At 29.9% G+C, this 15,283-nt stretch overlaps 1 protein-coding gene across 7 annotated transcripts in view; it reads right to left on the bottom strand.

Annotated features, from left to right (window-relative positions):
* The window catches only part of BTBD9 (BTB (POZ) domain containing 9), a 65,126-nt gene that overhangs the window by 28,695 nt on the left and 21,148 nt on the right, over positions 1-15,283 (bottom strand). For all 7 annotated transcript variants that reach the window (XM_075377844.1, XM_075377841.1, XM_075377845.1 and 4 more), the window contains exons 7-9: positions 11,083-11,312; positions 10,415-10,604; positions 8,131-8,317 (exon numbers count right to left, since the gene is read on the bottom strand). In XM_075377844.1, coding sequence (XP_075233959.1) covers positions 8,131-8,317; positions 10,415-10,604; positions 11,083-11,312 — 607 coding nt within the window. The remainder of the gene's footprint in view (positions 1-8,130; positions 8,318-10,414; positions 10,605-11,082; positions 11,313-15,283) is intronic.

Raw genomic sequence — 15,283 nt, 5'->3', positions numbered from 1 at the left:
GCCATTAGTTCAGTTTTTTCGAAAGAGATATGAAGCCCTATCTTTTGTGCTAGGTTTTGAAGGCTCATGATTTGTTTTTGGCTTCTTGATTATTTGCTAAAAGAGCGAGGTCATCTGCAAATCCTAGGCAATTTAGTGTGATGGAGTACCCATTTTTATATTTTTGGGATTTATTTCATACCATTTTCTCATGACAAATTCAAGGGCGCAGTTAAAAAGGAGTGGTGAGAGGCCGTCTCCTTGCCTCAATCCAGTTTTTATGTAGAAGGGTTGAGAGAGTTCACCTCTGAATTTCACTCTGGACTGGGTATTGGTTAAAGTTAATTTTATCATGTTTACGAGTTTAGGGTGAAGGCCCAGGTTTCTCAGAATATTCAGCATGGATGGTCGGAGTATACAAATATAAGTCCATCATAAGTTTTAGGGATATTATTTGCTCCGGGCAACCTCTCTATGGCCTAAATCCCCCTTGGTATTCCTCAAGTTCCACTTAGAGTTGGTCTTTGCATCGGTTGTATATGATTATCAACAGGAATTCACTGTGTTATATTATAATGTTTTAGTAGCAATGTTCATAAAAATGAATATTAATATTATGTCGTTAAACTTGATCTGTTGCACAGTGGTTTACTTCGAATTGATTTGCAAAGGATAATTCTTTCTTAAAAACAAGTTCATTTGAAATTAAATAACATCATTCTATGATTTTAATAATAAACAATCAAAATATTTTCAAACCTTTATCTGTTGCGGAATTATATTCATTTCATTTTGTAAACTACGCTAAGCTGTAAAAAAATTATGTACTGTCAGCCACTTCAGTGGCATAACACCTTCTAATATTCTTTCAGAATATTCTACTTTTGAATCTTAGTCAAGCATGGCAATTTTCACATAAAATGATTTCTATACTTCATTGCCCCTTGTAAGCTGGCACCAGGAAAGGGAATCCAATTGTAAAAAATCCACTGAATCATTCCCACCAGATAATCATTGAAAAACCGGCATAAAGAAAAAAAGCTGACAACACAATTGTAGGACTTTTCCCATCATGCAGCTAAAGCCACTTTTCAAGTAATTTCTACCAACTGTGGGTTGTTTCTGATGCATACTGACTTACACATATAATTTAAGATATTTATCATTTTATATAAATATAATATTTTTTTTTCATTTAATTCAATGATCTAACTAAAGGGTGTGCGCAAACCATATTTAATTTACACAAGTGTGGTGGTAGTAGCGGCAATAGTCGGCACTTATTAATATAATTTTATAACTTACATGGAACAAATTACGCTTAAGTGATCAACAGACAGATGTAGCCACACTGCTTAATGCACCAGGTACACCATGTCAACCAGGTGAATGAGTTCAAGACCTAGCCGGATGAGTTACTTTTTTACATTTTAAATATTATTCATTTATTTAATTCTACTACTCACCTATGATGTGACAATGCAGCAGATGTCTACAACAGCTGTACATCAGTGCTACACTGCCATTCCTTGTGATGATAAGAGGTACTACTGACACAGTATGCCCACTTACCCGCTAGTTTAGATCATTTTTTGGGATGGCAGTGCAATTATTCAAAATTTTTTTTGCAACTATTGTCATTTTTTAATCATTAACAAATAGACATAAGAAAAATATGTCCTTAATTAGATAAAATCTTGGGATACTGAGGGTGACCTTGCTCTTCAGCATCACCTCCTTGAACTTTTAAGTTGAAAATATTTTTTTAATACCTAAACCTGTGAAAACAAATCTCTGTACAGAGTTTTGTTTTCCATTATGATCAGCACTGGATCCATTATCCAGTACTGATCATACTGGAAAACTCAGTTTTTCTATCTTTTTCTTTTTACACCTTCTAGCATTATTGATATAAACTTTCAAGTTTATTTATAGCCAAACCAACTATGTTTTCTTTATATTTTTTATGGCATAAATGACGGTTCAAGTTTCAGGCCATTAATGACAAGTTATTTCTTCCTTTCACCAAGCACACGTTACAACTTATTTGTAAAAAAAACAAATAAAACTGACCCATCTCTATCTATTACTTATTTGAATAAACATCAATCAGGCAAAGTAATTAAATTTAAATATTCATTTATTTTTATGACAGTATAAGATTAGGCATAGACCCTTAATTTAATTTGAATACAAATGCTTTTTCATCATTATTTAATGGTGTACATATTAAATAAAGTAAGAAGAAATACTATAAATATAACTAATATTATAAATACTAGCTGCAGGATGTGCCTATGGCATGCCTCCACAGCTAGGCCCTCCAGATGGGTTGTCCTGGCAGGCTGCTTCCCTGAATGCTATTATTAGGTGTCCAAAACTGATTATGTCTTGTGTAAAAATGCTTTTTTTTAAATGATGAAAAATCAAGGAAAAGTGAAAAAATATCAGCAAATCTTTGCAATTAAATTTGGTTTAGGCGTCTTTGAAAGACTGCACGCTCAGAACATTTTCATCAAGATCCATAATATCTATCCATATGCAAATTCACTCGGTACTAAAGGTGGAAGCTTAAATATAAATTAATTTGTTTTTTATAGATTATATTTGATTTACAAAACAAATTATCATAATACAAAACTAATCTTACATACCACCTACAAAGCTTGTTGTCAAATCCATTATAAGATACCATCCTAAAATTATTTTTACCTTTTATTGTGTTCAATTTAAAAGTGGCGTTTTTAACATTTTTCTACATATTTTTTTTATTTTCTACTGTTTAGTATTCATAATTTATACTTTACAGCTGCGCTAGCACACAGGTTTGAGCGTACTTAGCGAAAGATCAGATCTGTACATTTTACGGTAGGTGAGTGCAATCAAAACATAGGGCTAAACAATATAATTTCCGATAACAAAGATTTGATCGATCATAAGTGTACCCGATGCAAGAAATAGTTAGCACTCAACCTGCTGATACATAAGCTGTTTGAATCATGAAAATCAGATGAGCGGTTGCCAAGATATCACAGTGGCACCCCATTGCACCCCCTCAGAACCCATCGAGCATTGAAAATGATTTGTGTATTAAATATTCTACGGGTAAATAATCTAGATCTAATTAATTCTCAGATTATATATATTATTCTAATTTAAATTAAAAGAGGAGGGAACAGAAATTCGGTTTATTTTTCCGCTCTTGTTTATTGGAAATCATTGTTGCTGTGTTCTAAACAATAATGCAACTGGCTAGGGAAACCTAGTGTGCATTTATAATACAGCCGTATGAAACAGCAAACAATGGATGCAGTAAAATACCAACAAGTACATATTTGTATGGCATGCCTCAGATATAGTTTGTAATCATCCAAATAGAAAAGATAAAACTAATTCATAATAAAGCTGTAACTGTTTAAAATAACAAAAAAAAATTGTAAGTCAAACTATTTAAACAAAATAATAATATTTTGCTATATAAGTTATGACAAGTGCAGTGAAAAAGATTCCATAAAATATTGAAATGTACAACAATAAAGACATAAAAATAAGTATAAGTCCAAAGTATAACAACAATAAAAATATGAAAAGAAGTACAAGTCTAAAGTATAAGTATAAGTAAAGTATAAAGTATTAAAACTGTATGAATGAGGAAATAAATATAAAACTTTAAATTAGAAAAAATCAACAGAAAAGAATATTATACTATATAAAAATATTAGTAAAAGAGAAATGTAAGAGATAAAAATGTTTACGAATATGAACAAAAATATAAAACTTCAAATTAAAAAAAAAATCAACAGAAAAAGAAACTATGACATAAAAGTATTAGAAAAAGAGAAAGGTAAGAGATAAAACAGCAAAACAACTAGCGAGCAGTTAGTGTATAAAACAAAAAATAATAAAAAGGAAATGAGTTCAGGATATTAAAATATTTACATAAAGCAATGCACATACTGTAAGCCTTTATATATTAGTCATCAGAATAAAACTTCAAATTCTGAGATAATATAATTGGCTGAAAACAATTACATCAATATGAATTGATAATATCTTTTACTAATCTGTCAAACCTTTTACTAATTCATCATAGGCATCATATAAAACAAACAAAAAAATAAAAAGATTTACTATCAATTTTTTCGCACAAACTGATGACAATCATCTTTAAAGTTTTACTTGTTTAAAAAACTTCTTATGACATTAGTAATAAACTTTAAAAAATGAATATTTAAGAATTTTTTAAATTTATGAAAAGGTTTTGATATATATATTATTAGACGATTACAAGCAATATAATTAAATCATTTAATAATAAAGTGATAATGAGTAAAACATATTAAACTGAATCCATATAACCTGAAGGTTTCATTCATGCCTAGAACAGCTCAGAATTAGCAACACAGATATTAAAAACGTGAAGGATGGATAAATTTGAAACACCAATAATTAAATAGATTAATATAAATTGCTGAAGTCAAACAAAACTGAGAATAGTTTCACTGAATTATTATTATTATTATTATTATTATTATGCTTTTACGGCCAACATGGGACCACTTAAGTCAATTTTAGTTGGATCTTTTCTGAGAAAAGCATGTTATTTTACTCTTCCGAGCTGCCCAGTATTTCTTCATCCGTTCAGATCTTGCTTTCTTTTCTTCATCCGTAAACACCTCTTCGTTGTATTTTGTCGTTTGTCTGTCTTTTGTTTAAATGTAATGCTTTTGTCTTTTAGCTTTGTAATTTTTCCAGTTTTATTCTGTAGGTCAGTCAGGGAAATTCCCAATTCTTTCATATCTTCTCTAATTTCTTTGATCCATCCTACTTCTAGCTTTTGGAACCAGAGCTTTTCAATGATATTTTTTGACAGTCTTGTTTCCAGTGTCCTAATGAGATGACCAAAGAGATTCTTTTTTTCCGCATAGTATCAGTAACAGGCTCTATTTCTCGATACACCACCTCATTTGGCACAATCCACCATCGGCCTTCTTTTTGGTGTTTTTTATTGATACATGTTCTGACAATTCTCCTCTCTATTTTCAGAATTTTTTCAATTCGGTTGAAAAGGGTCTCGCTTCCGTAGCTGACTTCTGGCTGTACTACAGTTTTATAATGTTTAAGTTTTGTTTTAGCAGAAAGGCATTTTTTGTTATATGTTGACGGAAATAATTTTTGGGATTTAATCATTTTATTTGTCCTGTTTTGCCATGTCACTTTTTCATTTAAATTATAAGTTATTATTTCCCCTAGATATTTAAATTGTTTTACTATTTTAATTTTCTGATTGTTTACCGTAATGTGCTCTATTACCAGAGGATCTATGGCCATTAGTTCAGTTTTTTCGAAAGAGATATGAAGCCCTATCTTTTGTGCTAGGTTTTGAAGGCTCATGATTTGTTTTTGGCTTCTTGATTATTTGCTAAAAGAGCGAGGTCATCTGCAAATCCTAGGCAATTTAGTGTGATGGAGTACCCATTTTTATATTTTTGGGATTTATTTCATACCATTTTCTCATGACAAATTCAAGGGCGCAGTTAAAAAGGAGTGGTGAGAGGCCGTCTCCTTGCCTCAATCCAGTTTTTATGTAGAAGGGTTGAGAGAGTTCACCTCTGAATTTCACTCTGGACTGGGTATTGGTTAAAGTTAATTTTATCATGTTTACGAGTTTAGGGTGAAGGCCCAGGTTTCTCAGAATATTCAGCATGGATGGTCGGAGTATACAAATATAAGTCCATCATAAGTTTTAGGGATATTATTTGCTCCGGGCAACCTCTCTATGGCCTAAATCCCCCTTGGTATTCCTCAAGTTCCACTTAGAGTTGGTCTTTGCATCGGTTGTATATGATTATCAACAGGAATTCACTGTGTTATATTATAATGTTTTAGTAGCAATGTTCATAAAAATGAATATTAATATTATGTCGTTAAACTTGATCTGTTGCACAGTGGTTTACTTCGAATTGATTTGCAAAGGATAATTCTTTCTTAAAAACAAGTTCATTTGAAATTAAATAACATCATTCTATGATTTTAATAATAAACAATCAAAATATTTTCAAACATTTATCTGTTGCGGAATTATATTCATTTCATTTTGTAAACTATGCTAAGCTGTAAAAAAATTATGTACTGTCAGCCACTTCAGTGGCATACCACCTTCTAATATTCTTTCAGAATATTCTACTTTTGAATCTTAGTCAAGCATGGCAATTTTCACATAACATGATTTCTATACTTCATTGCCCCTTGTAAGCTGGCACCAGGAAAGGGAATCCAATTGTAAAAAATCCACTGAATCATTCCCACCAGATAATCATTGAAAAACCGGCATAAAGAAAAAAAGCTGACAACACAATTGTAGGACTTTTCCCATCATGCAGCTAAAGCCACTTTTCAAGTAATTTCTACCAACTGTGGGTTGTTTCTGATGCATACTGACTTACACATATAATTTAAGATATTTATCATTTTATATAAATATAATATTTTTTTTCATTTAATTCAATGATCTAACTAAAGGGTGTGCGCAAACCATATTTAATTTACACAAGTGTGGTGGTAGTAGCGGCAATAGTCGGCACTTATTAATATAATTTTATAACTTACATGGAACAAATTACGCTTAAGTGATCAACAGACAGATGTAGCCACACTGCTTAATGCACCAGGTACACCATGTCAACCAGGTGAATGAGTTCAAGACCTAGCCGGATGAGTTACTTTTTTACATTTTAAATATTATTCATTTATTTAATTCTACTACTCACCTATGATGTGACAATGCAGCAGATGTCTACAACAGCTGTACATCAGTGCTACACTGCCATTCCTTGTGATGATAAGAGGTACTACTGACACAGTATGCCCACTTACCCGCTAGTTTAGATCATTTTTTGGGATGGCAGTGCAATTATTCAAAATTTTTTTTGCAACTATTGTCATTTTTTAATCATTAACAAATAGACATAAGAAAAATATGTCCTTAATTAGATAAAATCTTGGGATACTGAGGGTGACCTTGCTCTTCAGCATCACCTCCTTGAACTTTTAAGTTGAAAATTACAACCAATGCCCTATAGGAGTATATGCAGGAGTAATCTGACCGAGTTTGGTCAAAATTGCCCCAATATAGTTCTGGAGATATAAGGTGATTTAGAGGGCAACAACAATGAACACACATACATACCCGGATATCCAGAAAATTTCCATCCGGTTATTTTAGGTTCCTTGGATGTCAAAATATCAAGATCTGGTGAAAACCGCATATGCCCAAATTGGACCGATTACAATACTTTCCCTTCTAGTGCTACTATAGCTATCTAGACACGAAAGTAAAAGAAAGGCAAATGTAACTAAACTAATATGCTGATAAATATTTTGCTGATGACATGATTGAAGTCGTAGCATCACAAACTTTCACCTAGAAGACATTAGGTTTAAATCCCTGCCAGATTGGATTTTTACCCGTAATAAAATTATTTCTAACCGACACACTGAAAATGTTAATTTCAAAATTTAATATGGAAAATAAATCTGCATAATTAACATTTTTTTTATTTCTAACAATTTTAATTACACAATATTTAGTAAAATTTCTATGTGAATAATACAACTGTGACATAACAATTTAAACTCAAGCATCCTATTTTGAGGCAGGCAGCATAATAATAACTCCAGAATTAAGCCTAAGGTATTAACAGGAAAAACGACTGATAAGACTAATTCAAAATTGAGGTGATGGTTTCACTGTTGCTCACAGTTAGTAGGGAGCAAGGAAGTCAGATATCTTTTAAAAGAAATTATAATCAATTCTCATCTATCAATGAAACACCTTTATATTACATGAATAACTTTTAACCGAAAATAAGCCATTTTATACATAACGATTCTTTGATGTATATTAAACGTTATTGTTAATTGACAACTGTTGTAAATCATTTGACATTATATTAAAATATTGACATTATTCACATCAGTTTATTACTAGATAAATAGGAACATCTTTTATAAAAAAAAATGTTCTTCATTTATTTTGAAACAGATATAAAGTCTCAGTAAACCAGCTGAGGATTATACCATAAATAATATTTTATGGAAAAAAAAATCATTGTCATCATAATGCAGAATTAATTTAACAATTGTACGTACTTCATTTGCAGTATTATGGGTTCCAATAATACGAATAAAAACGACTGGCCTCCTTTCAAATCTGATTGTCTGCCATGACTTGCAATTTTCTCTTCTTTTATCCCAAACAACATCCCAATCCCACAAATTAACAGATACTTCGACATAGTAATTATAACTACGATCATCACAGTCCCATAAAAGTAATCTGAAAAAAAAATCATAACATAAAAAATTTTCAATCAATATTATAAAAAAAAAAAATTTAAAACATTAACGTTATACAACAGTGTACAAAATCAACCAATGTTAGTTATATTTTACATTGCCCTACTCCATCTGTTACATCGATATCTACTTTACATTTACTGCATAGACATAACATACTACTGTATATTTACTAGTACACTATTTCTTAACAGAAAGGCATATACCATTCACAATTTTTTTGGATCGTAGGTTAATTTCAGAAATGGATCTTTGTCTTGCATTAGATAACCTAAAACTGTAAGATTATGATACCTAAAATTTATGTCATTTAATACAAAATAATATTACAAATCTAAGCTGTCCTTGGAAAGATGGTGAAATGATCAACTTATAACTTATTGGATCTCGATGTTCCAGAACTATTGGAATACCTACAGGGTAGAATTTTAGAAAATAAAAGATCCCAATTTACGGAAATTTTATTTGTGATAAATAATATAACTTTTTTAATCTTTTCATCTCATAATACCTTATATTAAAATATAAAAACTTACAAAATTTATTTTTTTGGACATTTTATTTGTTGATAATTTTAAATAATGACATAGATGTTGTTCCCAAACACCTTTAACTTTCAAAAAATTATTGCACTGCTAATCTGGGCAGTAAGCAGTTGAACAATACGTATAAGGGTGTTTCAAAAAGGACACAACCCCTTTGTTTGGCGACATGAATTTATTTTTAAAATATCTACGTTAATAAAATATTTATACAACAATATTCACATTACCTTTAATAACTTTACAATAGATGTTCAAAATGGTTTCCAGTGATCCCAACGCAGGTTTGTATATATTTCATAACATTTGCAGCCACTTTTCATAATGTTTGCTCAGTAATGTTTGAAATCTCACTTTCAATGTTAACCTGCAGCCACTTTTCATAATGTTTGCTCAGTAATGTTTGAAATCTCACTTTCAATGTTAACCTTCAATTTTTCAAGTGTAATAGGATAGTTTTAAAAACTACACTTTTTAAGTATCCCAAAAGAAAATGTCTGCTGGTGTAAGACCTGGGGATCTTGGAGGCCACAACTCTTTTGATATCAAACGATTGCCACAAAATTCCCAAAATATATCCAACATTTCATTAGCAGTATGACACTTTTTTTATCATGCTGGAATCAACAACCTCATTTAACATGTAAAAAACTGATCGATCAAGTTACAATAAACAACACAATCTACATATTTGTCAAAAAATAAAGGTCTATTACACGATGCCAGTAGATCATACACCAAACACCAATTTTACATGCCTGTAATGGTTGATCATGAAACGCATGAGCATTTTCAGCACTCCATAGTTGGTAGTTTTGGCTGTTAATGTAGCCATCCAAGTGAAACCATGCCTTATCGCTGAAATAAACAAGCCAAAATTTCAATACCATGCCGTCAACAAGAGAATGAAACCAATGACAATACTGTACACATTTTTCCTGGGGGTCTATTTCTTTTAGTTCCTGAATGACACTAATGCATAGTAATAAACTGTAATTGTTTAGTTGCTCTGAAAGCTGCAGACTGAAAGCTCAGCCTGTGATGATAACTTTCTAAGCGATTTTCTGGGTGAGGGAGTTAAAAAATTCTTTCACATAAGGACATATTAACTATTAAAGCTTCTTATCTTGAGTATAGTGTAGCCAACTGACATGTAGAGAGAAATAAAATTTACCTATGCATGACTTCTACCTTCTTTGTCTTAGGGTTGCATCCTTTTTGAAACACCTGTTAGTAAAACTACAATAAAAACAGAGCAACGACCCAAATAAAACTAATATCAAAATAAATTTGAAAAAAGGTTGGATAAATATTTATAATTCCAACTTACCACTTCTGATGTAATTTTTTCCTAAATGAAACAAATATAAAACACAAAGCTATGAACTCAAACATAGTAGCAAATCAGAAAACCAGTAAAATATAAATAAATATGCTTCTTTTGTGTCAAGCGATCTATTTTTTATGAAGAAACATACTGTTAAATGATTGTTAACAATATCAATAGCAGTAAATATCCATATAAATACACATACCTCATAGAATCAATCATGTAAGGCTGCCCCAACTGAACCAATATGGAACCACTACCCAACTGATGACAAGTATACCCAGAATCCCAATCATAATTCGTAACATTCCCATCAAGTAATGCATTACGACTTCGACTAACTCCCTCCATAACACAAGCACTACTTTGATCAGTAGCAACATTATGCCTTGGAACTAAAATAAGAAAGATAACAATAATATGTTAGTAACATAATACAACAGCTTTGTTAAATATTAATTTTTACTTGATAAACTAAGTAATTTTAGTTCACAAACATTTTTTACAATTATTAAATATGGTTAATATAATTGCAATTTTACATCATTATTATTATTATTATTATTATTATTAGTCAAATTAAACCTTAAATGTCAAATCAAAATACCCTCTGCTCTCTAATTACATCTTACATACTAAACATAAAAATGTAATAGACTTGAAAGATCTTCTTGCACTATCATCTTAGCTTGAATAAATAGCAACAGAAGCTGAAATTATCTTTTGAGTGTCATAGCTAACCTGTAACTCCTTTTTTTATTCTTAATTATAAATTAAAGATTTCTGATTTTTATATGTATAAATATAAAAATTCTCAACTATATTCCCTTGCGGGGAAAAAATATACACAAAATTAAATATAGAAAAACATACCGATTAAACATTTCTCCAACTGAAATGTTGTGCTTGTCCACATGATTTCAAAAGACACGACGTGGAATACCTTATTAACAGTATTATTTGTTCCAACAATCCTAATATATCTAACAACTCTTTGTTCAAAGTATAGGTACTGCCATGATCTGCAATAGTAATATGTATGATCGATAATACGTGTCCAATCCTTTTGATCCATTGATACTTCAATGTAATAAGAGTAGGATCTGAAAATAACTAAATTATTTTAAAATTTACCAATAACATCACTTTAAAATTTATTCTATAAGATATAATTTATACTATAGATAACAAGACTGGTAGATATATTTATATTATTAATATATATAATACATTTATATTACCGTATAAAACTAAAAAAAATTGTTAAAACTACCATAAGCTTGTATACAAAAAAAAGAGGCAACTGCAAATATTATTTACTTACTTCCTTACATTTCATTTGGGAAATATAAAATTACAATAATCAAATAACATCTAATGGGTATTTTTTTATTTATAATTTGAAGTGATGAAACAAGACAGTAACTCAATTATGGCTTAATAGTTTGTCTGATTGTCTCATATCAACCATCTCTAAGAAACTTTATCATTAGATAAATTCTGTTGCAATATAATGCAATGCAATATTTAAGTACAACTTTAATATGAATAATGGTAAAATAGCTGACTACAAATCCAAAAGAATTCCTAGCGAATGGTAATAATATTATATAAAATTGGTATTAGAGTAGATGAGTAAAATAGAATTACCTGATTTTTTTCTTAGTTTATTACTATTTATGGTAACTGTATTTAAAAGTCAAAAAATGAAAACATTTTTATTTATTTGTTAAAACAAATGGGATAAATCCCATAATGCAAAATAAATGGTCAATATTACACTGTCCCATACAATTATTTCATTCATATTTTAATAAACATCTAGATTTAAATTTAATTTGTACGAATTAAAATTATATAAATCAAACCAGTTAATGTTATTATTACAATTTAATGACAATCGACGAACAATTGATTGAAAGTCTTTATAAATATCTACATGAAAGTAATAGTTATTGTTTCTAGGTTTCCGACCAGGAACAAAAAAATCAAACTTTGAAAGCAATATGATATTAATAAGTTTATAGGCAAAAATTAAATCACATCTTAGCACAAATGATGATTGTACCGACACTATACCTAATGCAGACACAATTCGATTATAATCGTGGTCCAAATAACGCTTTATGTGGCCTTTTATAAGAAACCTATCTAAAGAAAAGGTGATTCACTTCTAGTTTTTAAAAAGTTCAACAGTATTAGGTCTCCAGATGCTCGAGTAATATAAAAAATTGGATAAATAAATGCGAAATATAAAGTTCTAAATGTGGTGGTATTCCTAAAATTATGCGAAAACCTTTTTATAAAATTCAATTTTTTTATGGCTTTAGGAACAATATAATCAATATGATTTTTCGGCAGCAGTTAAGTCAAAGTAAACAATATACACTGTAAATCAAAGTTTTAGGTGATCATTAATGTATTCATAAAAGACAAGCAGATTTGAAAGTGTTGTTCTGTCAGAAAGAAAACCATGTTGCTGAGGATTAATACATTTAAGCAAATAAATGTAATATGATGGCATTTATGATGTAATATGATTTGTAATAGTATTACAAATAAGGCAATCGAATAATTTAGCAAAGGTATTACATTTAGTAATTGGACAATAATTATTAATATCAGCAAGATTCCCCTTTTTATAAAGTGGAGTGACAAAGCATTCCTTCCAAATATCCGGGAAAATTCCAGTTTAAGAAATATTGTAAAACTTAGTTAAAAGTGGAGCAAAAATAAAAGTTTATAACAACAAACAAAGGATATTATTAGAACCAGGTACTGATTTAATGTTAAGATCCATGATATCCTTACATATCTCATCCTCACCAAATTGAATCAAATTAAAGTTATCAATAATGTTAAAGCTTACTTCAGAAGATGACAAATTGGTCAGAGTATAAACACTCCCATATTTCTTGGCAAACAATTCAACAATATCTTGCAAACAATCCGCTCTATCATTACTATAAAACATTGTACTAGGAAGAGATCTACTAGAGTCTAACAAGTTAAATTTGAAAAAAATAACTAGAATCATTTATAACAGCATTTTTAACATCAATGTAATACTTATTTTCATCACGTTTGAAAGTTGCTTACATAAAGATATCTCCTTCCTAAATAACTCAAAATAATATTCAGAATTATACAATTTATATTTTTTCTTATTACTAATCAGAGTTTTAAGTTCCTTTAAGAACCACTTTGGATAAGTACTTTATGCAATGCAAACTTTTGGTACATGCTCAAGAATATTATTAATAAATGTATTTAATTCAATAATGTAATTACTAAAATTAATTTCATTTACATCAGTAGGTAGATCTTTATCTAAAAGGCTTAATTTACTACAAATAAAGTATATTCAACATTTCAGAAATCAAAAATGAAATCACTAAAAGTTAACTTATTATTAAATATAACTGGAAAACTAATCTCTAAAGCACTGTGAAATTCATCACAATCAAAGATAACATTATGCGATAAGCAACATGAAAGATTAATAATATTAGATAAATCAAGATCCAGAATGTTACCCTCTGGCATCAACACACACATTAAATTGACTGAGACTATATGTTATGCAAAAGTTAGTGGCTCAAGAAGCCGAATCTCTAACTTCAACATTACTACAATAACCCAATACTGATGATGAATTAAAAATTGATATCCAATTGAAATCAGGAATATTAAAATCACCAACAATCAATAAATTCTCATAACCAACACTAGACACATGAGCTAGTGAATTAGTAGCATTAACAAAAAAAAAAAAAAAACATAATAATAATCCGATAGTGAATCAGCTGCAATATAAAAATTACGCAAAAGAACAAATTTACCACTATCAATGGAAAATTTTTAAAATACGGATTCAAATAAGTTCTACTGCAAATAAAACACCACCACAATCATGTTTTTTATCACTCGTAAGAATTGATCTATCACATCTGATTATCTTTCTAATCCCAATTCACAATTATTAATGTCATCATCTAACCATGTATCTGATATAAAACAATAATGTCAATGTTCTAAAAATTTTACTCTCGCTCTAAAATCAGGTAATCTACCTGATTCTCGCATTCTGACATTCTGGTAATTCTGACATTCTCACAGCTTCTCACATTCTGGTAAAAAATCTTGAAGTAATAAGATGAATGGCCTAGTTATGACCCATCTTGTTGGGCATCCGAAGTGTCAACATCAGAGGTTAAGTCAGCCTGATGCGGTTTTTTCATGGGTATATAGAGAACACGTCTACAATATCCAATAAAGAGAGTATTGTTATCTTCACAATTTTCTGCTCTTGTTTTAATCTCATTTCTTAATTGATTGTAGAAATTCAATTGTTTAGGTGTAAAATCTCCTTTTATCCATAAACTACAATTGCCAAGCAATCTTTTATTATGAAAAATCCAGTCAACATGTTCACTTTCTTACTTTCTTTAAAACCAATTCACAATGGACCTACTCCCTTCTTACCATATTGATTACTACCAAACCTTTTAACAACAATTTCATTGAGATTGAATGGCAAGTTTAGACCACAATTCAAAAATAATTGTTTAATAACTGCCAAATCTAAGTAATTAAGTCCTGGTTCCGGCATGTCATAGATACATTCAAAAAAATCCAAATTTCCTTCCATTACACCAATTCTTCAATTGCATTAATTCTTCTCAATAGAGAGCTTGTTGCTCTCAATGTTAGAGCAACAAGCTTCTGAACAATATGAGTATCAATTAATTGCCATAAGGACTGCATAGATGCATCCAAATGAGCACCAGCTTTAGCCATTATGTTAGATGAAGACGATTTATTAATATTTATAGTTTTACTACTAAAAAACCAAATTGCCACCTCTTTTACAGCATAAATTTCTATTACCAGCATATTTAATAAAACACATTTTGCACAGCTCCTATGAATAAATGCAAGACATGACTTACACTGTACAGCTGCATTAATATTCAAATTGCTACTTTTGTTTTTACAGGAAAAGCATTTATCCATATTCACGATTAAAACATATAACCAATAACACATTAAAAAAAATAGATATATAATATCA

This window comes from Lycorma delicatula, chromosome 10, assembly GCF_047948215.1.
Source record: "Lycorma delicatula isolate Av1 chromosome 10, ASM4794821v1, whole genome shotgun sequence".
Taxonomy (NCBI): domain Eukaryota; kingdom Metazoa; phylum Arthropoda; class Insecta; order Hemiptera; family Fulgoridae; genus Lycorma; species Lycorma delicatula.
This window is presented reverse-complemented; position numbering and strand designations above follow the sequence as displayed.